General features: G+C 37.5%; 1 protein-coding gene across 2 annotated transcripts in view; it reads right to left on the bottom strand.

The window, feature by feature from the left end:
• Positions 1 to 4732: 4732 nt before the first annotated feature.
• cadpsa (Ca2+-dependent activator protein for secretion a) overlaps positions 4733 to 26359 on the bottom strand; it is a 454508-nt gene continuing 432881 nt past the window's right edge. For both annotated transcript variants that reach the window (XM_069937157.1, XM_069937158.1), the window contains 2 exons: positions 9580 to 9684; positions 4733 to 5409 (listed from right to left, as the gene is read on the bottom strand). In XM_069937157.1, the coding sequence (XP_069793258.1) occupies positions 5230 to 5409; positions 9580 to 9684 (285 nt within the window). In that variant the 3' untranslated portion in view covers positions 4733 to 5229. The remainder of the gene's footprint in view (positions 5410 to 9579; positions 9685 to 26359) is intronic.

The following is a 26359-nucleotide window of genomic DNA, read 5'->3' as shown; positions in this document are numbered from 1 at the left end:
AAAAAGATTAAGAAAGACAAGCTCAGTATTCTCCAGATGTCAATCTGGTAATGAACCTAATACTTAGTTAACCATTATCCCACTGTTTATTGACCCCCCACCCACCACCATCTTTGAGGCTTGGGTTGGGTTTATTAATATTGGGGCAGTTTCTTTCCCAAAGATAATTTTGCTGTGAAGATCATGCATGTGTTTGTTTATACCCACTTTTAGATTTTGAGTTTTTAAAATTCAGTCATCCTTTATTACCTTTGATGTGCATAGTTTTGCATCAGGTGGAGCTACTGTGTCACATCTCCAGTGTCCTGGGTTCAGTCGTGACCTTTGCTGCTTGTGTAGAGTTTGCACCCTCTCTGTGATCCCATTGGTTACCTCTGGGTACTAGTTTCCACTTGTGCTTTGAAGAAATACATGTTAGTAATGATTACCTGGTATAAATGACCATTTGGGCTGGTGGGAGAATCAGCTGTTAATGGGCATATAAATGAAAACAGGTGATGGAGAAATAAATGGGGAGGGGGATTGTTCTGAGAATCATTCCTCATCATTCAAATGGCTTCTTCCAACAGAGTGAGAAATAAAATGAGAATTATATTAGATTTATTGAATAAGGATGTTGGGATGTGCAGGTGGAAAAATGAATGGTGTACTTTGAATGACTGAACAATTATTAGATCACTGTTATTACCGTCCATTAAGATTTCCTTAGGGATGTGAGTATTGATGTTGTGAAACTGACCAGAAGTATAGACTGAGTGAGATCATTATGGCTTCAGCATTTAACCATAGAAATGGGGTTACCCTGCAGCATTGAGAAACCAGGTGTGAAAGAAGGAAGGAAGTTCAGTCAAATTTATTGGTAGGGATTCTGCAAAGGTGTATTTCTACCAGGTGGGAACAGGTGTGGTTATTTAATGTCTTGTGGTCAGTGCTTGCAGTACAAAGGAGATGCATGATCAAGAAGGCAAATGGGATGTTGGCCTTCATTGCTAGAGGGAATGAATTTCAGAGCAGAGTGGCTCTGCTGCAACTGTAGAGGTTACTGATGTGGCCTCACCTTGCGCATTTTGTGCAGTTCTGCTCTCTTCACTTGAAAAAGGATATACTGGTTTTAGAGGTGGTGCAGAGAATGATTTCCAAGTTGATGATGCTAATGAAGGGGTTAGCTTGTGGGGAAAGAATGAGTTGCTTGGGGAAATACTCTTAAGTTTAGAAGGATGGGGGCAGGAATCATAAAAATATATAAAATTAAGAAAGGGATATATTGGAAGCAGGGAGGTTGTTTTCACTGGCAGATGAGGTAGAACTAGGGGATATGGCTTCAGGATTTGGGGAATAGATTTAAGACCATTAACAAGGAGCTGATTCTCCCAGAGAGTAGTGAATCTGTGAATTCCTCTGCCCAAGGAAGCAACGGAGTCTGCCTTCTTGAATGTATTTAAGACACAAATAGATAGACTTTGAATAATTTAGGATTACGGAGAACAAGTAAGTGAAGTTCATGGCCAGTTCAGCCATGATCGTATTGAATGTTGGAGCAGGTGCGACAGGGCAGATGGCCGACTCCTGCTCCTATTTCTTAGGCTAATTTATGGAATGAGAGGGTTGACCTAACATGAGGGACCAAATAATTTTTGCATACCTTGGAGTTCTGAAGAATTATAAGTCACCTTATTCAAACACGCCAGTTCCTTGGAGGGCTTGAAATACTAGATGTTGGGATATTTTTGCTAGTGGAAGAGTCTTAAGAAAAAAGACATAACTACATGATAGCTGATTGGTCATTTCAAACAGAAATGTGTAGTAACTTATTTTTGCAAGAGGTGGTGAATCTGCTGGGTGGAGGAAGCTGGGTCATTAGAAATACTTAAAGTGAGTGTGGATAAATATTTACTAGATCAAGGAGCAGAAGGGTATGGAGGAATGGTGCAGGACACGGTCAGCAAAGGTCAATCATTATCAAACTAAATGAATGGGGTAGGTTTTAGTGCAAAGTGGGAAGATATTACACATGTCCTGATGAGATTGTGGAAAGAGACAGATCAGGAGATTGTATCACAAATGTTTTGTCTGGAGTTTGCAGAGGGAGGCAGGCAGGCAGAAAGTTAGCTTGAGAAAACTATAGCCAAGATCCGCTGTATCTGGTAGTCTGTAACTTCCCATGTTTCTTAAGCCTTGGAGAAGGTTACATTTTTTTAAAAAAGCTAAAATTTGATGTATTTAACCAAGGGGATATAACATTCAATCTATCAATGTCCGAATTCTTGTTCAAATGAACTCCTTTGTAGTATTGCACACATGTCCCCTACCATGCTTGAGTTTCAGTAGTTAGAATTTAATTATTTTGTCCCTCTTGAGTTAAAATGCCCTCCTCAGGACTTATAATATGGGGGTATGCAATACTATGACAACTGTTTGATTGTCATATTTGTGCAGTTGTGAACTGAACATGATTGGAGAGACCCCCAGTTAAAGTTTAGGCAAAATACAGGTTTGTTGTGAAATGTGTTGTTTAAAATTAATTACAGATGCAAGACAGACGAATTTGTTGTCAGTAATGGCATTGCACATGCATTACAAAGCTGTAATTTTTTTTGTACAAGAGCTAAGAATTCTGTAGCTAGAAATTGACATTCATATGATTAAGGACAGTTCCAAAGCTTCTTGTGCAGAAAAAAATATTTCCAAGGTTCAATTTTGGAAAAAGTACCTCGACTGATATTCATGACTAAAATAAAAATTGTTTTGCCATCGATATTCTGAAAGTTAGATTTAAGAGGCACCAGTTCTGGTAAAGGGAATTATGGGTAAGCAGGTTAGATCATGGATTCTGATTTTATGAACATGTGGCTCTGGAAGTTTGCCTCTCTTTTAAATAATAATATTCTTGCTCAATATGATGTTGTTAGTGGATGTGTGATCATTTGCTTCATTCAGAGAGATAGACAGAGAAAGGAACATATTTTTAAAATAGTGACTCGAATCCAGTTGTTTGAAATTGATAGTTTTTCCACATTTCTTCAGCTGCTTTCTCTCTGAAGTTTACTCTTGTGAACAGTGGTGAAAAATTCTAGAACAAAGAACACCATTTACAACTAGTTAAAAATTTGTAATGGAAGTTGAAGATGTCAAAGCTGGGCTTGAAAAAGATGGGGAAATTTCCCTGGTCTTGAAGTGCATTTCAATGGACACTCAGCATGGGAGAATGATAAGTGAATTGACAAAAATAATTATAAAAATTAGATGAGAATAAATGTGAAATTGTAACAATCATTTAAAGTGAATTAAAAAAAAACTTGATTACTGAGAATAATGGAAAGAAATGTGAGGATGTGTGTGCTTATTTTAGGGGTGAATTTACCTGTCAGATTTTTTAAAAATTATATATCTGACACTACTAGAATGAAAGAATTAGAGAAACCTAGTTAAAACTACATGATTTACTACATTTTTCTGAGGTGGTGGTGGTATTTCTTCCTTCTTTGTGGTAAATTGTCACAGAAAAATAACTTCACTAGCCTTCTCTACATTGAAATCCCAAATAGGTTTAGCTATTATAATAGTTATCACCTATTACTACACGTTGCAATTCATAAATGGATTAACTGAGTGCAGACAGCCATGCCAACGTAGTAATATACTGTGCTTTGGTTCCACTTTGCAAAATAAGCAGTCAATTAATTTTTTTCAGTGAATTTTCTGGCTGTTTAATATTGTGTGAAACAGGACAAGTGCAAACGTCATTATCAACTTGGTTTACTCGATCCTGGATACAAATATACTGTGTCACTTCAAAGTAACATGATTCACCAGTTTTAGTCAATGTTTACGCCGATCTTTCACCTTCACCTGATGTCATTCCAAAGTAAGATTTGGAAGGTTGTTAGTCATTAGTCATAGAACCTTTTAAATATAATAGCAGTAAGTTGGTTTAAGCTCAAAACTTTTAAATTCCGATTAAAAATTGTTCCTTTCTCCAGGGATGCTTCCTGACATGAGTGTCTCCTGCATTATCTAAATTTAACTGCCTGATGCTCTCTGACCAACAGCCAGTTTCATTCTGAATTTGTGCATTCAAGAAAAAAATGTATTTGGACATTGTCATAGTACAGAATAGCATATTGATAACATGATTTTATAAGCACAAATGATAGACATTTGTACAATTTACTCAGGATCCACAGTTTTCCATGGCACTGCTGTGGGCTTAAGGCCAAAGCAAGATGGTTTGCTCCATCACCAGCTACTTCATAGAGTCTAATAGCTTTTGGAGGAAAATGGTCATCCTTTTATCATGCAGCTACTTTTCCAAATGCATTATACAGCTTTATATTTACAAGGAACTACAAGTAGAGCATAATGTATGGGGAGAAAAACAGTCAAACTTTATGAAAATAGCAGATTTTACTCAAATGAATCATTTGAAAGGAATTTTTTAAAAAATATGGAGTATTTAAAATTAAGGTTTCACTATGGCTTTAAATAAAAAGATAGATGAACAAATTGAATATATTTTGAGGATAATTCATTTGGATTATTCAATATCATCACAGAATATGGTTTTTCATAATTAAAACTGAGCGCTTTTAATTTGGGCACAAATGAACCACTTTCATAACATCCCAAAAGAAAAAAAAATCTGAATTCAGAAATATTGAAAGAAAACAATTGTAACATTCTTTTCTGCATACATAGAAAAGCATCCAAGAAAGAGGAAATTAACTAGGAAATACACAAGGATGAAAAGAGAAAATTAAACAAAAATGTATTAAGGTTATTATCAAACCTTTAAACTGCATGAATACAGGGAACATTTTCTTTTTAAGCAGTTGGCAGCCAGTAAAGAAATATCAATAAATAAAATTACTCACTCATCTTCACAACATCTTACCGTCAAGATATATATATATACATTACATTGATGAAGCGCCAAATAAGTTCTGCATTTTACAGGACACACCTAGCAATATTCCTACATATCTCACGTAACATTATCAAACAATGGTTACGCCATACTGCTCATGAACATACAGAAATTAATTTTGAAATCAATGGTTCAATGGTGCTAGTTTTCTCGCACAGCTAAACTTTCAATATTACTGATAACTGTTCCTTCATTTCCATTACAAGTAGTTGAAAAATAAGATCCTATTGTGGCTAATTGGATAACAGTGGTACATGCATTTGTTATCAGGCTATGTCAAAATTCTGCCTCTAAACCTAACTGATCTAATCTTCTTCCTCTTCTTCTTCATCACTGTCTTTCATTGTAATTCCTTGGAGACCACCACCTTCAGAAACTGATGCTGTGGCTTCTTCTACAGTCAGTCTGTTCCGAACGGTTTCATAGGTCTTGCTATTTAAGGTTGAATCAAGTACTCCCTGTAGCCGGAAGTCTCGATATGCTTTCTACAAGTTATAAAAATATATTAGACCAAATGTAAAATGCAACATTAAAATAACCCAGCATTCATTATATGGCAGAAATCTAAATAAGTGTCAAGAATGATATTATTATTTTGGACAGTTTACAGTAATTTTTGAGGTAATGTAGCAGGTTAAAATCTCTCTGCTATAAAATAATAATTATTTGATATAGATGTTACTAAGAAACATAATCAACTTGCTTGCCAATATTTGTAATGTGACTTATGCTTTGTACTAGGTGGGAAATTGTCAGTATCTTAATTGTAAAAAGCTGGGTTGCAACCAAAGTCCTTCCTTTGCTTCAATTCTAATTTGCAATGATATTTTTCACTTCCTGCAAACTTGAGTGGTTATGGGACCAGGGGACTTGGACAGTCTTTCACTGCTCACAAACTACCCAGGAATAATTAGTAATTAGGGACACAAATCTAAATACTGATGTGAGCCATATTGCAAAAAAACCCCACCATTAAAGGAATAATTTAATTTCATGGGAACAATTTTTACTGTGGTTCACGTTACAGTAATACCCCTGGTATCTGGCACCTATGGGGATTTGTAGATGCCTGATAAGTGTATTTTCCAGTTGCTTGAGATTGTGTGTTGTGCATTTGGCATAATAATAGTGAGGTGTGCCAATTTTAAACTTCTACATTTTTTACCTATTTATTTTTTTCAATTTTTTTTCCTGGTTCCTTGAGGCTGCCGGTTGCCTGAATTCTGGATACAGGGGTTTTGCTATACTTTAAAAAAAAATCTGTGGATGATGCAAAAAGGTTGGCATTTATTTTATATCTCATAATGCTTTTGAATCAATGTCCAATTAATTTTGGACATTTCAGATATGGACATGAACTAAAACTGGTAAAAAAATCAATCTGGGATAACAAATGCTAAAAGGCTGAATTTGAGTTGGGTTGATGTTACAAATCCTTAATTGGAATTTCTTGGGGTCAGTGGAAGAAACTTTGCAACGATTTGTTTTGAACTTACATTTTTGTTGTGGTGATGTGGAGACTAATCGATTTGTGAGACATTGGTCGATGAAAATGTTATTGTAAATGAAACGATCCAATACTTGCATTACAATAGGAGAACATCAGGGCCTGTCTGCTCTATAACTGAATAAGATTGGGGCTGATTCTGTGCCTTGTGTCTACTTTACCACTTCATTACCCATTAATTTCCCTCAGTAATCAAAAAGCATCTATCTCATCCTTGAATAAAATCAATTGAACATTTGCAGTGCTCTGACTGATTACAATCGCTGAATCAAAAATGTTTCTCTTCTTAGTTGTAAATATTTGAACCCTTATCTTGAGATTCTGATACTTAGAACAAAAGAACTCCATGTAAAGGCATTTATTTTTCACATTGTACGTATTGTTTGATCTTTATCTGTTTGTATAAAGGGAGTAAGAACTCTTGACTTCTAAATCACATCATTTCAATTGGTTGCATTGCTTTCTATAAGATGTAAATCTTTTGGGCACTTAAATTAAGTCTCCAATAAAATGGCAGTATGTCTGGTGATGAAAAATAAAATGTATGCAAGAGAAATGTGAGTGGAGAGCAAAGTGAAGGTGAAAAGAAAAAAAAATCCATTGCCTATTTGAATTGTACAGTTATGCAGTAGAGAAAAAAGGTCCTTTCGTTCATTGTCTGAACCAATCAAGATGTCTATCCAACCTTCTCCCACATACTTGTGTTTGGATATCAACCCTCTAAAACTTTCCAATCCATGTATCTATCCAATGATCTTCAAATGTTACTATTGCATTTCCTTCTACAGCTTTCTGTGGCACCTCATTCCATGTACCATCCATCCTTGCATGGCAAAAGGTGCACAATACTCCATATCAAGCCATACCAACGTCTCAAACATTTGTAACATATCCTAACTTGTACTCTATCTGTGCTCTATACCCAATGAAGTATGCCAAAAACCTTTCTCACCACCTTTCTTTCTGTTCCATACCACTCCTAGTTTTCTGCGCAAGTCCTGCCTTGGTTTAACTTGCCGAAATGCATCACTTCAAACTTAGAGTTAAATACTATCTGATATCCCTTGGCCCATTCCCCAGTTGATCTAGATCTTGTTGCAAACTTGCGCAACCTTTCTTGCTGTCTACAATACCACAAACGTTGTTGTGATCCGCAAACTTACTAACCAAGTCAACTACATTGTTTTTCAAATTGTTAATACAGTTGACAAACAATAATAGATCCAACAAAGGTGCAACATTAGTCAGCGTCCATTCTTCTGACTCCTCAATGTGCTTATTGATATTATAAATATCTCTTGCCAGGGCCCCAGCAATTTCTTTCCCAGACATTACTATCCAATGTCTGAGGACACATTTGGTCAGATCCTGGGCTTTTTTTCCATCTTGATATGCTTTAAGACCACCATCACTTCCCCTTCTGAAATGTGAAAATGTTCCAAAACATCACTACTCCTTGACCTCATTCCTTTGCTTCTATGTATTCATTTAAGTCCTCCCCCATCTCCTGTGCCTCCATTACATAGATGACCACGTTGATCCTTAAGGGGACCTATTCTTTGCCAAGTTATTTTTGGCCTGGAGCAAAGAAAGAAAAAAGCTTGTAAATGTTTAATGTGATAGTATGAAGATTAATATGTAATTACATCATCAGCAAATGCTCATTTATTAAAAATCTTTTGCTCTGGCAGATTTTGTAACATATTTTCACTGATTTGATAGCTTTGGATTGAATTAGGTGAGGCTGATAAAACTTGGGGAGGGGAAAGGGTTTTTCAGAACTTGGATACTTGATCGAGAGGTTCTTTGATAATACTTCCAGCTAACTATCATTCCCTTGCCCAGACAAAATTCACAGCCTATGGCAGCTTCCATAATAATTAAAATGTGCTCCATGCGCACTGTGGTTCCTGAGATGAATTCAACATTCCTCCACTACATGTAGTACTCAATTTGTTGCATGGCTAACCTCCTTGTCTTGGATATGCTTTGCAGAGTATTTCATGGCTATTTTACTTACTTAATACCAATTTTTTTTAAAAAAGTGCTCATTCATGGGCTGAGCATCAACTTTTTTTTGTGATGCTTTGCATCACAGGTATCTCTTTGTTAAGAATGGCCCAGTGACACCCATCTCCTCTGCATAGGCTCGTGGGGACCCTGATGATCCTTTTGGTCCTGTTTGTTGCCCACAGGCATTTCTGATATAAGCTTGCCCATGGAGAGCAATGGTTTTGTCACTAATACAGATTCTTGAACTGACATATAAAGGTGAAAGTAAAAGGATGTCATGCCCCACATTTATAAATCACTGCAATATTTGTTCAGTTTTGAGTATAAAACAGAGTGCAAAAAAAGATTTTTTTTGAACAGTAAAAATAAAAACAGTCAATAAGGAAATGATGGGATTTATCAGGTGCATAGAAATACAAAGACTGTTGATGGAGATGGTCAATAAACAAAAGGGATTTTGGATAATTGGTCAAGAAGGAGAGCTTTGGAATATTTACTTTATGTAGTTAGTTCCTGTACATTGGCCGAAGTGGGTAGAATTAGATGCAATTAGATATGTGAAAGGTTGAAACTCTAAGAGCAGAGGAATGGGATAACTGCAATTCTTTTCCAAAGTGCAATGGATTAAATGACCTGAATGACTTTCTTTGGTATTGTTTTATTCCATGATTCTCTGCTCGGGGATGTTGATGCTGTAGCCTCTCCATTGTTGCCTCCAGTATATGTTTAGACATCTGAGTTGGTGTAGGTTGCAAACCACATCAGAGCTTCAGGTCTGTATTATTGAGTTCCATGATGCCCTTGCCACCTGTTTCAGGGGAAACTACACTTCCCCTCATTGGACCATAATCATTATTACAAAATACAATTGTTCTACAAAAACATTGAAATGACAGCATGCACCCAACATGCCATGAGAGCAATGTGTAGTGGCATTAAATCCAAAACCAAAACCTTAAACTGTTGCACAAAGGAATGTTATCTCTCTGGGTGGTCATCATTAATTTTATAAAAAAGTACAATATATTCATGTGCTTTAAAGAAAGTTGACTGGTTTTCTAAGTTACCTAAATGGTGGTTCTCGGGTTGTAAGTGTCAGATTCTTGATATATTTGTCAAAAGGTATTTCTCTTACCTTTACAAGCCTGATGAGGATTTTCAGCTGGTAGATATGAAGCTGCAAGTCCATGCGGTCTGTTAACCAGGTGCAGAGAACATTCATGGAACTTGTGTACCATTGCTGGAATAAAAAGGCAACATTCTCCAGCATAAGAATTACAGTGAGTTTGATCATGTTGAGATGCATGTTCAATGTTAGGATTATATGCTGGGCAGCAGCAAATGGATGGTAACATGGGTTAGGACCATCCAAATTTGGCATGATCAGGGACCCTCCAACTTAAATGACAGAACTTGAATTCTAACTGAGCATTGGCATGAAACACCATATAATTTATTTAGTAGTGTTGCCCAAAGAAATATTCAGCTGCTCCAAACACATAAACAATTCAAATGCAGTAGGTACTTTGAAAGGAATAACAAACTTTTGTTAGTCCATAAATAGATGACATATCAGTTATTTCACAAGCATTATGCATCTTAGGATGTCGTCATGGTTTTAATACAGGGAGTATAACAGACAATACTTGCATCGCAAGGTCCCTATAAATGGCAATGAGTAAATGACCAGTTCATTTCATTTTTAAGTGACGTTGGTTGATGTAGACCAACAATACTGGAATAAACTTGCTCTCATTGTCCTGGCTCAGTTCTACCTGTTTAGATTTCAAATGCAATTATGGCAGTTTGTTCCATCTGTCCACAACCCTCTGTTTGAAGGTGCCTCTCAAGTCCCTTTGATTCTTTAACCTCTCGCCTGAAATCTACACCCTGGGGAAAAGGCTATGCCTATTTGCCTTGCCTATGCCCTTCATAATTTTATTAATTTCTATCTTAGCCAACAAAGCTTCAGGGAGAAAAGTTCCAGACTCTCCTTGTAATTTGAACCAACCAATCCAAGTACATTCTTGTTCATCTTTTCTGCATTCTTTCCGGTTTAATTATATCTTGTCTGTAGCTGGGTGACCAAAACTGCTCACAATACTCCAAGTGTGTTCCATCAATGCCTTGTATAGTTATTTCTTGGCACTTTTTGAGTTGAAATGCTATTTAGGAATGTAATTCTGATTGCAACTTGGAAAATCCACAAAATAATAACAGTGGATTTTGTGTCTCCAGATGTAGTTTGGGATACACTGGTGAACAGGAACAGTTCTCCATTCTAGTCTGTGCACTCTATAAAAATGTAATTGGACTCAATGTTTAAATTAACATGATAGTAGTATTCCACTTCTATTTCACTTTGTAGACAAGTAATTGACATCCAATCAATGCTTAAAAATGATCAATATTTGAAACATGATTTTACAAAATTGCAAGATGTTTGATTTCACCATGAATGGTATTCTCCATGCAGTCCCAAGTGGTTTTGTTGGGGGGTGGGGGAAGCCAAAGTATTCTGATAATGAATCAACAGCCTAGGAAGGGGCTGGGAAATCTAGCAGGGTTGTTGCAAAAGAAGTACTGCAAAGGAGGACCATTTAAATTTCCTAACCCCCTACTTCAGTTGAGAAGTTGTTCCTTTTAAATATCAGTTATTATTTTTTTCATTACAAATTGGACACTAGTGGCATTTCAACTTAAAACCTGCACAAAGGAACCTGTTCCTGACTGACGAGTCTCCAGGTTCACCTTCCAGCAATTATTAGACGAGGAAGGGAAAATGGTAAATAGGCCAACTGCTATCATTCCTACCAATAAGATCAGTCATCTTCACACAAAAGCAGACATTAATATGGAACCTTGTTATAGGATATATTTTGGAATAATGCAAAAGAATTGGAGTGATTGCATGCAGTCAACTGGTTTCAGGTTAGCAAAATTCAGATCAAGCTTATTAAAAGAACATTAATTCAGTGAAACCCACAATTTAATTCACCTTGCATCACAAAACTAACTACAGCATTGATGTTATCTGGGTTCCGAGAGAAGCCAGATAGTTCACCAGAAGTATTTCTGCAGTTTTCTTCTTGTTGTTGGGAGGCGACTGAAACTGCCAGAATTTGGCTCATTAAAGCTCACACAAGATTACTTGGTAGTATTTAATTAATTCCGTCTCAGAAGCCTCTGTACTCTGATGGACATTTACCTTCACTGATGCCAGGGCCAGTGGTTTAAGGAGGGGGGAGGAAAGAAGTAAAGGATGTAATAGGATCACAGAGGGAGTGGAAAAATGATGGCAGAAGGGAGATCGGGATCCTAAAGGTGACACCAACAATTGTCGCCATCTCCAAAATGTTTCTTGTTGTTAAGAGTGAATGAGGAGACTGGGATTGGACTGGACGATGCTTCCTCTGAGAAAAGAGCCCCAGGAATGGCCAGTTTCTGAAGACATTGTTATTGCTGCTCTTTAGGGTGATGGTGTGGATGTGCATTCCTATCGGGAAAGGACTATCCCAGTGTTTAAAATCCCATTTCCATCTCAGGCTGATTAACTGTCTGACAGAATTCCACTGTTGGGAGCGGGAAGCTGGAGGTAGCATAGGATGGCTGGGAGAGATGAGCTCTGGTGAGGTGACAACAGCAGGATTTAGTAAGTGCCTGTTTTCCTTTTTGCTGCATTGCCAGGCAATTAATTGGTGTCAGGCAGTGTCCTTCTGCCTGGTTTGCACTAGCATCTCCTCACCACCAGGAACCTGATGCTAAGTAAATGGATGCCCCACAATATTAGCTTTAAACATTGTTGCCAGTAGAATCTGGAAAAAAAATTATTTACAAAATGAGTACAGAGCTTGCTGCTGGGTGATAACTCAGTCCCCAGGGTATTAACTCGTGCACCCACAGCTGTTAATATGTTCAATTAGGTTGAGTCAAAACAAGCTAGAACCACTGTTAAATCACAGCACTATTCTACTTTGAACTTTAGCATTTTGAACAGGTGGTCAACCCAATTGATTGGTCTACATATGGCCTAATTTCATCTTTACTGGGCGTTGGGCCTGCATATTCTGTCACAGGAATCATTTCCAGCAACCAGTTCAGTTGCTGGTACTGTTCAGTTTCTCCAATTATTTTCAATGCTTGTTTGGGTTATGTAAAGTCTGAAATTTTCTTCATTATAATTGGTGTAGTTTTGAAATACTCACCATTCTTATTATTACATATTTTTTCTCTATAAAGGGATGTAAGTGATTCATTAAGTTGTGGAAATTTAGCTTTGAGATTTCCTTTGAGAATTTGGCACATTTTGGCATGAAGTGTTTATTTATGTCAGAATAAATGGTGGAGAGGAAAGCACAGTAGTTTCATGGAGTAACATAAAACTTGTATCCACAGTTGTGATTAATTCTGAATTTTGGTTGTACTACTGAGATAGTGAGCAAATTCCTTGGTTTCAAGAAGGCAAAATAGTGTGCGCTTTTAGTCATAAACTGAGAAGTTCTCACATTGTGAACAGTAAAATAAAGGTTAAGAAATAAAAGTAGGATGTTAATATTTCTATGTGTAAATCATGAACAAAGTTTCAAATGACTATAAGGGACATTAAACATTGATCAGGGATGTCCAGCACAGTACCTGCATCCAGTGATACTGCAACTGTCAGCTAGCTACCTCGTCGTTTATGTCGTTTATGGTTGACATATTCTGTTTTTCATCACATCATAACGTATTTAAAACCACCCATTTAATGGGTCATTTATCTGAAGAAGGATTGTAATGGAATTTTGTTCACCAAAAGAAATAAAAGAAAGCTGATGGTGACCTGATAAAGACCTCTTGGATCACAGATAGCAATTAAAGTGGTTGACAAGGTGGACAAAGATGATGTGGGGAGTTCTGATTATATAACTACACATCTAGCATGGAATTCAGAAAAACTACCCAGACTCTAAATTATGGAACTTGATGTAAGTGTAATGAGAAGAATATCTTGGATATTTTTAAGATGAAGGCAGGCAGAGGTAGACAGGAACTGTACAGAGAGAAATGAACAGGGTGAAAGGAGGCTCATGTGGTGTATAAATGCCATCATTGAACAGTGACGCTAGATAGGATGTTTCTATGTTGTCAATTCCATGAATTTATTGTATGCCACAGTTTACACTCCATAAAATTCAAAGTGGAGAATTTATTCTATAGAATTGTGTTAAATATACAGCTACACTTCTGCACCATTTCATCTTCCATTCTAGTCAAACTGGTATTAATAACACCTTTAATAAGCAGAGAGTGTTTACTCAGTGTAAGGAAACAATACAGAGAGGCTCATTCTGGAAACAGGAAACACTCTTGGCAATCCAAGCAGCACCATGGCACTCAGATCACATGACTCAATTACCTGGAGCTAAGTTCTCACTTAAAAGGGAAATACAATATTAGCAGCTTAACACAATGACCCTGACCAATTTATCCAACTAGATTTCACCTGGGGGTTGTTTGGGGGGGGGGGGGTTGAGTACTGGGCAGGATTTCCATGATGTTGTGTCAAAATTAAGATAGGGACTTTATAATGATGTCTTTTATGTACAGTTCAGTTTTCCAAAAGCACTCTGGAATCAAAATGGTTGGGATGAGAACAGCACAGATAGAACAGAAAATATACCAGAGCGATCTGAATTGCTGTGGTCAAGCCTGGTTTATAGAAAACAAAATTATAGCAGCTCAAAACATAGTCAACTGGTTTCTGTATCATCATCTGATAAAGGATATGTCTTGCCTAGGAACATAAAGAATAGAGCAATTGAATTAAAGTAATTTTATATTGAAATCTTTTTTCTTGCACTGACATTCTAAGGTAATAAAATGAAGTAAAATAAAATCTAACATGTATCCTCCTTTAATACAGGCCCTTCAGTATGAAGTGAAGACTGTTTATCTGAACATCATAGTGTGCATTAAAGCCATTTTGATCTTTGAATATGTAAAATAAAAGTCTATTTGAATAAATCTGCAAGCAGCTTACTGATTATGGCATTCATTCGTGAAAATGAGAAGAAGGAAGCACTGGGTTCCTGTGTTCTCAGGGAGCTGGTGTCATTACACTTACACAGGAACATCTGCAACCTTGTTCTTCAGCCAGATTTGAAAGGCTGCCTGACCTCCTGCTTCAGCCTCCCTGCTCCCTGCCACGATCCTTGAGTTCACACTCATACTTTACATGTTACAGGAAGCCGCAACTCACTCCAGGGGTGCTGCAAACATAATGCATCGAGCCAGATGCAGTGCCACAGCTTAATGCACCTGAAGTAGTTGTGTTTCTCATTCAGTACATAAATTCTGGTGACTTAAGGTCACTGCAGCTTTTGTACAGTCTAAAACAAAAACAAGAATTCTGCTAGGGCTGAATTCTTAGAGGGGAAGTGGAAGGATTACAAGCAACCTGTGACTCTGCCTCTTTCTGCCTTTGCTCCCAATTTTGTGTGTGTGTGTGTGCATGCTACAGAACAGATTGGGACTGGTATAAAGGCCTGGGACTGTGCAAGAGCACCCTGCTGGGCCCCAGCTGTGCTTGCAATTAGCAGGAGGCATGAAATGATTGTTATTGTGGTGACTGACAGCAATGTGAAGTGACAAGTTTTGTGGGGGAGGTTGCTCCAGTGTGGAAGTTCTGCAATTTTTTTTTTGGGGGGGGGGGGAAACTATTAAACAGAGGGGAAAGAAATGCAATCTCGTCAATGGTATCCTGTGTTAGAAGATCATATGGATTTGTCATGGAAGTGCTATATTTGGCTCACTTTTCTTGGAGGGTTTTCAGAGTTAAGGCTTTTCACTGCACTATTCAGCAGCAAATCTGGCCATTTGCCTCAAATTAGCAAGAGGCCTGTAGTTAACGGATGGAGATTAGGCTCAGAAAATGACACAGCAGGTGCCTGTAGGGAGGATTTGGGGGGGGGGGGGGGTGGGTTGAGAAGTCTTTAAATCTGACTACATCACATTATGTACTTCCGACAAAAGGACATAGTAATCCTACCTGCTTGCTTTAACCACTGTTGTTTGTCTATTATTATGTGCTTTATTGCTCATGAGAGGAAAACTATTGGCAATACTGCTCAATTACCATAGAAACCCACACCAGTGACCCTCGTTTCAGAACTTTCTATCCAACTGAAAGCAATCCAAGCAGTTCAAATCTACTTAAAATTGTGATAAATAATGTGCTAGGGAAATCCAGGGCCAGTCTGATTTCTTCTCACCCTGGCCATAGATTTGCATGGGAAAGCTGAATGGGCATCTTGAGATAATCTCCAGATCCAAGGTGTTAGAGAAATGCTAAAGGATTCAAACTCCTGTAATTGCCTCATTGACACAATGTGAGCAGCAGGGGAGTCTATACAACTTGAAAAAGGGGTTACAAATAAAATTTGTTAGAAAGACAGCATAATGCAAACATTCTAAAATGGGAATCGTTTGATGAATGGTTCTGACTGAAGCCGACTCTTCTACAATATCAAAGTAGAGATTTTGCTGAAGTATTTCTACAAGGCAGCCATTGTGTACACAATACCAAGTCTTAAATAAAGCACATCATGCCTCCTTCCACTAGACTTCTTTGCCATTTATACATTGGGTTGGAAAGGATGGTGTAACTTGTTCAGAAAGGCATTTTGTATTTTACAGTGTTCCCACAGAACTGTAATTGGCAAAATGTACACTACATGGAATGGGGTCTTTTGGGAATTATTTGTGATGACTTTAATTGTTACAGTTTGTCAAAGGTAAAAAATGTTTCTTTGAAGTGCTTCCTTTGTAAATCTGTTTTTTCTGCGGTTGCTCGTATTTTTTTTTGAAAATGCTGCTATTTTCAGTGTTTTCACACACAGCTATATGGTGCCAATCAGGATCTCTGTCGATGTGCCATTGTGGAAGGTAATTTGCTGCATACGAGCCTAATTCAATTTTTTAAATAGTTTCTGCAGAAATTCAATGTGCAAATGTCAGATGATCATAAAGGTCATGATCTACCTTACTTCATTTGCCTCAAATAAATAACTTTAAAATCTGATCTGTTTTACTTTAAACATATTATCTACTTGGATTTAAAAAAAAACGAGTTTAAATATAAAATGCTTGGTTTCTTAAACTTTGTAGTCATAAATGCAGTTTCCAAATCAAATTTTAGTTTTGCATAAAATATCTTGTATAATCCATATATACCACTGAAACAGCCTTAAAAACACGAGGTTGTTGACACAACTCCAACCCATGCTCTCTCTCTCAATGTGTTCCATTAGAAACAGTTGAAATTAAAATGTATTAAATTTAATTGGCTCACATTGAAATAAACCTGAGACCTGTGCATATTCTTCACAAGTAAAATCACCCTTTCAATCATTACAGCCACATCTAAGAGATGCATTGTTCATCTACATTATCTTAATTAGTTCTACTTTGCAACTTTCACATTTGTTATTGAAATATTTGTTATTGAAATATTTTTCTAGTGGTTTATGCATTTAACATAAACAATAAAAACAAGTTCTATCAAAGCTGGAATGTATTGAACTTCATAAATATTGTTAAGACAGCATTGTAGGAATATATATCTATCTGGAAAAAAGCCATCTTAAAGCCAGCAGTTAAAAAAAAACCCACTACAGATATCTCTTCTTCTATTTAGATCTGAGCTAGAAGAAAACTTTTCCCAAAAACTCAGTTCAAGGCAGAACTTCAATGAAGCATGTGCGGTGTCAGCCTCCAAACCAAATGAAATTAAATAAGCGACCAAGTACTCAAGATTCACACTGTGCATCTTAATAGAAGAAACCTTCTAAGTTGAATAGCTTGCCTTTTGGGACCAATTTGTCTCTTTTCACTCTTTATTTTTCCCTTTATACTGACAGATGTACAAAGGCGGAACCGCACTGTGCAGCTCATCTACATGCACCCGCAGCAGCTGTCACTTTTGTCGAGCAAGTTAATCAAACAAATGCCACCATATCCTGCTTTGTACGAGCAAAAACCACACTATAGGGATACACACTGTACACAGAACACTTCATTTCTGAACAAAACCCTTGTTTCTTCAAATAAATTGCTGTCAGAAGAATCTTTTCTTTCCAGCAGGTATTATGAAACAAATGCATTCTATATGATAGTTGAATTTTAAAGACCGAGTCTCCTTGGACACAGTTAACTATGCCAGTCTGTTTAATGATGAAGAAAACTGTGCTTACTGACATTAGCTGATTTGTTTGAGAAAGAAACAATGGAGCTCATTGAACATGAGCTTCAAGTTATTCCAATTCCAAACCACAAATTAAGGTTTGGAGGTTAACTGGCAAATGATTTGCTAATTACAAGAGAATTTAATTCTGTACAAACAAAATCCTTCGTTAACTAGGTATCTCACAACTCTTCATGGCAAAAGATGCTTTGTTACTGTCACCAGCACATTTTGAAAGTTCTCAATCTATTTATATTATTGAACCTTGATCAATTTTTAGGTGAGAATGTGGGAAAAAAAGCAGGAGCCAAGTCATGTGACTCCTTGAGCCCGCATTGTCATTCAATAAAACCACGGGTGATCCTGGACTTCCTATATTGCAGAATTTTCTTTTTTTAAAAAAAATCCTAAGACTGATCAACCTCTTTCCTGAATATCTTGAATGGGATCTAAAGTTTAAGCATTGAATTTCTAGAGTATAAACCCTTATCTCAGTCATAAAAGTCACATTTTCTTGTAATTTGATGCTTGGAGTTCAGCTTTCAATCTGCTAAATTTAAGGGCAGTAGATTCTTCCTAATTTGTGGTGCTAAGGATCGCTCAAAGGACTCCAATATGAGGTTGTGTATTGTTACAATATAACTTCTATCCACTTCTTAGAGTGTCTTTTTTGATTTAAAGGCTAGCATCCCTTTAGGTGTTCTGTGCCTGTCCATAATATTTTAACAATTAATAGGCATGAATTTGTGTCTCTTGAGATCTTTCAGAACTTTGTGTTTACCAATTAGAATATTTCTGTTTTATCCTCTTTTAGTTCAAACCTGATGGTTTCTCATTTGCCTAGGCTGATACTCATTTGCTTCAGATTTGTCCATGATTTCCATTTATAAATACCTCTTTGTAATTTAATACAGCAAGCCACATTTCGTGCATAGGAGACCATCTTTGTGTCATTGGTTGACCTGGATGAGTGATTTATTTTTTCCCGAAACCACTCAGTTAAGCCAGGTCCTGTCCATATCTCTATTGTCTCCCTGTTGTTCAGCTGATGTCTTAATCAGAACAATAAACTTGCTTCAATACCATGAGTTTCAGATTTAGCTGGCACTCAATTATGAGGCACTTTTGGGAAATGATTTCTTGACCTCCACAAGCATATCGTACTCCCATATCTCCCCATATCAGTTTTTATTTGCCTTATAAAAGAAAATCAGGATTGTCTCTAAAATCCTGTGGAAACCATCTGTGCCTGGGGGTTTTGTTACACTTTTTCCGGTATTATTTTCAGAAACACTGTTATTTTTGTACTTAATTTTGGCAAGTCTTCATCTCGTTAATATTTTTTTGAGAACTGTCTTAAATCTTAATGATTTTCTCTTAATGTAAATTATCCTGCAGTGTTGCCAGCATTTTCTTATTCTCCTTTAGAATATCACCATTTTCCACTTCCAGTATTAGGGCCTGCAATGCTCATCTTCTAAAAATAACCACAAAACTATTTTGTGTGGATTTTGAAGCCTCTTGCAAGTTTCTGTCATGCTTCCTTATTATTGCCCTAACAAATATTAATAAAGTGAAAATGCGTCTCACAGTAACCTGGTCTGAACTTGCCTTTGTTATATAACATGGTTTATTTTCTTTGATTTGTCAGTTGTCTTCTTATGTTTTGGCCAGAGCTTAATTTCTAAGGGAAATAAACTGATTTAGATAAATATCCCTCAATTCTCTGTGTCTATCTTGTAGCCTCTTAAATGCTGCTACTATATCTGCTTCCACTGTGCAGCCTGTTCTATGTACCAAGACCAAAGAACATTTACAGCACAGAAACTGGTCCCTTCAGCCCTTCTAGTCTGTACCAAACTTTTTTTTCTGCCTAGTCCCACTGACCTGCACCCATTCCTTAGACCTGCATACATCTCCTATCCATATACCTGCCTAAAATGTTTCTTAAATATTAAAATTGAGTCTGCATTCACCATCTCAGCTGGCAGCTCATTCCACACTCCCATCACTCTCCGTGTGAAGAAGTTCTCCCTTATGCTCCCCCAAAACCTTTCTTCTTTCACCCTTGTCCCATGTCCTCTGCTTTGTATCTCACCAACCCTCAGTGGAAAAAGCCCATCGACATTTACTCGATCCCCTCATACTTTTAAATACCTCTACTTGTGTATAAATTTGTATTTTTTTAATGTGTATAAACTTAAAAAAAAATCTTGCTCCTCACAGCACCTTTCACCTCTCATCCCTCTGCACATCAATGCTTTTAAGACCACTTGTTCACTTTAGATTTGCTCTATCAAAGTGTAACACTTCAAACTTGTCTGGATCTGCCATTTCTCTGCCCACAATATGTAAATGATCTCTATCCTGTTGTGGAGAGTGAAGAGTGCTATAAAAGAATACAATTCCATCAACTTTGTATCATCTGCAAGCTTGCTAACTAACCTACCTACATTTTCATCACAGTTGATCTAGAATCACACACACAGGTCCCAATGCTGATCCCTGTGGAACGTCATTGATCACAGGCCTCCAGCCAGAATATTACTCTTCCATCATTATCTTCTACGGGCTAGCCAATCTAAATCCAAACTATCAGCTCACCATACATCCCATACACACGTATCTTCTGGATCAGTCTACCATGAGATACCCTGTCAAATACCTTATTGGTCCATGCAGACAGCTTCCACTGCCATAACTTCAAAAGTTCCTTTTTCTCCCTTGTTTTAATGACTTAATCTTTTGGAGTATAAAACCACTTTTTGGACTATTATTTTACTCAATTCTTTTCATTTTTTGTTGAAATGCATCCAAACCAAAACCATCACTCTCCTAAAGTCTTCATGTGTATCTTTTATACTCTGGACATGACCCAAGCTTGACCCAGCTTCAGTTCATTGTGTCACCCCATAACCGGCGCTGGTGTCACATAAAATGGAACACTTACTTCTCACACTTTTTTTCAGCTTGATGTTAATTTTTCCATTCTATTTATCCCTGCTCCAATTTATTGAATGATAATCTAGAGATCAAAACCACCCAGACATTTTTTTAATTATAATTGCTTATTCCTGGTGTTTACAAAATCTGTCATTTCTTGTATGTCCCATCCAAGTTCTTTATGTAACATCAGTTATTTTTTTTGAGGGTGGGGGTTGTTGCCCAGGATGTTATCCTTCAAATATAAATGCATTTTGATTTATTCAGAAGAGCAGTAAGGCCAACTTGTACGGCAAAAATCTAATTGATCTCCAGATGTGCACTTCTTGAACTCCCCCCCACCCCCCCCCCCGTCTATGTGACAAAGATACTTTGAGAATACATTTGACCAAGATTTTGTCTCGATCACGATGAAAGAACAATACACCTTTAAGTCTGAATAATGTATGATATGGAACCAAACCTGTAGATTGCACTGGTGTCATGCTTTTGTTGAGCTTCAGGATGGGTTTGGATATGTGCTCCTTTTGGTGGCATTTAGTGAGTTGTGCAAAGTATTTTGTAGGTGATACAGTGTGCCATTGGTGAAAAAAATGAATGTGGAAGGTGCAGTGTGGAGTCCTGTTCAAGCTAAATAACTTAACTTGCATAGAGTTGAGCTAATCCAGGCAGCTCACTGACTCGGCTTTGTGAAGATTAATATTTGTGTTGACTGTGACTTCAATCTGAAATTGTCAAGGAGCAGAACAAACTTCTTCATTTTTCTTCTTGCGATTCTTGGCTTGTACCTTTGTGTTGGATAGCTCCACAGAAACTTCTGTCCACTTCCCTCTCTCTCATTAGGTTGCCATTCCCAACTGAGTTCTTTTAGTGTATGAATGAATTTTGTGCTATCAACTTGCATCCTGTTTAATATGCATTGAAGTACAAGCACATTGTGTGTTTGGGGGGGGGGGGGGGGGCAACATAATTGCTTCACAATTTTCATCCTTGAGTAAAATTATTTTTCTTCTTATATTCTTTCTGCAGCTTGCTTGCCATTTTCCCCTTTTTCCTTATTTTTTTCCAGCTGATCTGTTTTGATGTTCTATTTTGACCTTATTGTCTGCTTCAGTTTCTTCTTGCCTGCCTGTTCCACATTTTGCTTACTGGAGTCCTAAGGCAGAGTTCGCTGCTCAAGTTCTCCATTGCGCTTTGTGCACTTCATTTGTTTGGATGTGAAATAGTGAATTTGCTGCCCAAGGGTGACCAGCACCTGATTGAATAGGCCAGTATGTTCGTTCATACAGAAAGGCTAATGACTTAATGAACTGTTGAAAAAAAAAATCCTTCAATAAATGGTCAATCTAGAATCCCAGTTTTTGCCAAGTCAAAGATGACAAGCTTTTGAAATGGTTAAACATAGAAGATAGGAGCAGGAGTAGGTCATTCGACCCTTCGAGCCTGCTCCGTCGTTCATGAGCCTTCAACAAAATTACAATGAAATAAGCATTCAGGAAAGGAAACAATCTATTGTTAGACCATTGAGATTTAAATATGTGCATGTGCATATCTGCGAACAGTATAAAAAGCATTTCGGATCTTGTGAATCAAAATGTGTCCATGAACTCCACTCCCTTGGAAATGATTTTGACTTGTGTAAAGATCAGTAAAGTAGTGCAGCACAGAAATGAGCAGATGAATAAAGGAATGGGGTAAACTAGTAATCATTGCTTGTCAATGTCCTGTGAAAAATTATGGAGTGAGATTATTGACATTTCCTCAAAGGCAGAAGAGTATCTTAATCAGGCAAGGAAAGTGGTTGCCCAGAGAATCAATGCCACATTTATTTGCCTCACATGCAATTATGCATTTTAGATTTATGGAGCAAGAAACATAGACAATTATTTCTCCCCCACTGATGATGCACTGAATTTTTACAGCAGATTGTTTTTTGTTCCAAATTCCAGTATCTGCAACCTCTAGTGTTTGCATGTTACATTATTCCTAATTTGCAATGTGGCTAATAAATGACAAGTTCTCCCCCTTGGTACATAACGACTAATCCGAGTATTTGTGTTGCTCGGTTTTGTTTTCTTAGCAATTCTTTGACATTAATAATCCAAAAACATTTCAGGATGGTCAATTTATCTAGCCATGTACAACCAAAGAATTCATGATGCAATTAAGTCTTTTTAAAATGATTGCTGTATAACTGAGTAAGAAGTTGCAATGGAAAGGTTCACATAGCTGATCCAATCAAGGCATCAATTCTGGGAGGCAAAGTGCACCCAGCTGGTGTTTTTTTTTTTGGCTTCAGTGACCTGGTTCAATCCTGTCCTCAGGTGCTGTGTGTGTGGAGTCTGCACACTTTTTCTGTGACTGCAATGGTTTCACCCCCAACCCAAATTAGGCAGGTTGTTTGGTTGATGACTATTGTAAATGGGCCCCCAGAGAACAGAATGTGTGGGGAGAATTCAAGTGTGAAAAATAAGTCGGCTTAAGGTTGTATAAAAGTTGGGCTTGATGGTCAGCGTTGACTGCAAAACTTTGGATATTTTTGGTTAAAACAATTTAAGAACCCTGAGAACCTTTTCAGTTTTGATGGTCTAAATTGTGCAAAAGAGTTTCTGGCTGGAGGATATAAAGTGAATGGAGAAATTGCTGGAGGTGATTTAAATTTTTAAAGACATTAAAGCATTCCATATCACAATAACTTAATGACAGGAATGGACGAACATTCAGCATTATCTTTAAGAGAATTGAATACTCAAATGATAAATATTTATCAAGCAGAGCAGAAGGACCACTGGAAAGCTCTCCCAAAGAGCAAGTAGGGTAACCTCCCATGTTGCATCACTGTTTCTGGGAGCTGATTGCACAAAATGTTAATTTTCCTTTTCTAAACATCTAATAATTAGCATTTCAATTAGGCTGCAAAATTGTTTGCGTTAAATGCTCACAGTGTCTTCTTTTTATGATGAAAGTAAGCTACATGCATTGGATTGAAAGATGCTGCACCAGGTGAAATGTAGCAATACTGAGACCTGGTAATTACTGGCTTGTGGGATATTGATGCTATTGAAGAAAACAACAATCCTGGTTTATCAAAGAAAGGTACCAGTACAGCTAGCTTTAAATCAAAGCTTTCATGCTGCTGTTTCACTAATAATCTGGTGGTCATGCACTGTGGTGCCACTGGAACAAGGAGTTCCATGTTCTGTGATGTAATAGTTCCAATACCACTCTAGTTAATAGAGCCAAATAATTATAATACTGAGAGCTATTGTTTCTGTAACCTAGTCTATAACTTATAGGATTGGAACAAAGGCTTAAAGGGAAAATGTGATCAATGCAAGGAGTAAGCAATCTGGGTGTGGAGGATGTTCAGAAAAGAAAATTTAATATTATCTCATAAATCCTGGGAGATCAATCACTCTGTACTTTTGCATTTGGAAACATAGCACAACTTCAGGCTTGCTTGAATTATTTACAGCTTGCCTGTACAATTAGTGTGGAACCTCAAGGAAAGTGGGTCCTTCAACGTGGAAACCATGACATAGGAGCAGAAATAGGCTACTCAGCCCATCGAGTCTGCCCCGCCATTTAATCGAGTTGATCCATTTTCCAACTAAGCCCCACAACCCAGCCTTCTCCCCACAAAACTTTGATGCCGTGACTAATCAAGAACCTATCAATCTTTGCCTTAAATACACCCAAAGACCTGGCTTCACAAATGCCTGTGTCAAATAATTCCACAGATTTACCACCCTCTGGCCAAAGAAATTCCTACGCTTCTTTGTTCTAAGCAGATATCCTTCAATCCTGAAGTTGTGCCCTCTTGTCCTCGACTCTTCCACCATGGGAAACAACCTTTCTACCTCTACTCTGTTCATGCCTTTCAACATTCAAAATGTTTCAATGAGATCTCCCTCATTTATCCAATGAATATGGGCCAAGAGCTGTCAAGTGCTCTTCATTCCTCTGAATCCTCTCTGACATCAGCACATCCTTCATGAAATGAGGAGCCCAAAACTGCTTACAATTCTCCAAGTGAGGTCTCACCAGTTCCTCCACAACACATCTCTGCTCTTGTATTCTATTCCTCTTGAAATGAATGCCAGCATTGCATTTGCCTTCTTCACTACCATTTCAACCTGCAATTTTACCTTCAGGCCATTCTGCACAATGACTCCCAGGCCAATTTGCATCTGGGCATTTTCAAATTTCTCCACATTTAAAAAAAAAAGTCTGCTCATTTTTTTTAACCAAAATGTATGACTACACTTTCCAATATTTCATTTGCCACTTCTCTGCCCATTCTCATCACCTGTCTGCAGCCTCCCTGTTTCTGTTCCTCCACATAACCTTCATATCATCTGCAAACTTGGTTTTCATTCCATCATCCAAATCATTAACATACAACATAAAAAGAAGTGGCCCCCAACACTGACACCATCACCAAACTATTGCAGTATTACCTAAAGGTACAGCTTTCCTTTGTTTTCTCTTGCCATGCTCAAAACATGATTCCAACAAAGGAAACAACAACTAAGCCTCCATCTTTTAAATTCCCACCCCTACTCTCTCACATTAGCAGAAAAGAATGCCTGACAGTAGCCAACAATTCCCAATTTGTGCATATTTCAATGGGTAAAATGTTGCCACTCTTTTGATGTGATTTAATTTCCAGTCTTCCACTAAAAAATATCCTTTATCCTAAAATGACTGTAAATGGCTCCCTTTTTGCAACTCTGATATGTTGACACCCTGTGCTCATTGTGGAGTTTTCCATTTTCTCTGAAAAGCCCTAAACTGAGCAGGAGCAGCGAACCTGTTTCTTGGCACAGCAGTGTTCAACTCAGCATCATTGACAATATTTGCAGCATACAACTTGGGCACAGTTATTCGAGAGGGCCTTTCGTGACTTGGCAGAGGGAACGGGGGGTGAATCACACATCACTGGCACAAAGACAGTGAGGTTGAAGAAGGCTGGCTGTTGTCAAGTGTAGAAGATTTTATAATTCACACATTCTTATTGCAAGGCACAACTTCGGGTGATTAAAAGGACAAAGATGCGTATGATATTTCTGATTTGCAAGTCAGAAGGATATGGAATTTCTCACAGGTTTTATCAGTTATGTTTGGTGTCAGTATTCTTAATTTCCCAAGAACAAATCTTGAAATTGACTTCCTCATTTAAGATTCTGGTGATATGCCTGAATGCACGAGAAATCTGTCCATCAGTACTTAGTAAAAGAGCATTCGAATGCTGAAGTTTTTCCCACGGTGAATTTGAGTGTTTATACCGGCTATTAATAAAGACTGTATAAAAGCAATGTGCATGCAGGCAATAGTATTTTGGGAAATGCCATGTTAACACTCAATTGTGTCTGCTTTCTCAGTTGGAACCTAATTCTAGTGTTCATGTATGCTGCAGAATACTCAAATTAGGTACCTGTTATCGAATCGAGAGAAATATAACAGCCAATTTTTAAAACTTACATTCCTGGCATGGATTCTTTCCAGTCGAGGGTACCTACCGGGAAATTGATGGATTAAACCTATGTAGAACATGCACAGTATTTTCTGACATTTTGTCCCTACCAGTTGAAACTTCTGTGTTTTTCTAAAATAGGTCTGGCAATATTTATTGTCTGACCCTTGAGGCCATTATACAGTGCCCTCCATAATGTTTGGGACAAAGATACTTTTTTTTTTTCCTTTATTTGCCTTTTTTTTTCCTTTATTTGCCCTGTGCTCTACAGTT

Source organism: Narcine bancroftii, chromosome 5 (assembly GCF_036971445.1).
Source record: "Narcine bancroftii isolate sNarBan1 chromosome 5, sNarBan1.hap1, whole genome shotgun sequence".
In the NCBI taxonomy this organism is placed as follows: domain Eukaryota; kingdom Metazoa; phylum Chordata; class Chondrichthyes; order Torpediniformes; family Narcinidae; genus Narcine; species Narcine bancroftii.
The sequence above is the reverse complement of the archived record's forward strand: the minus strand, read 5'-3'. Positions and strand labels throughout refer to the sequence as shown.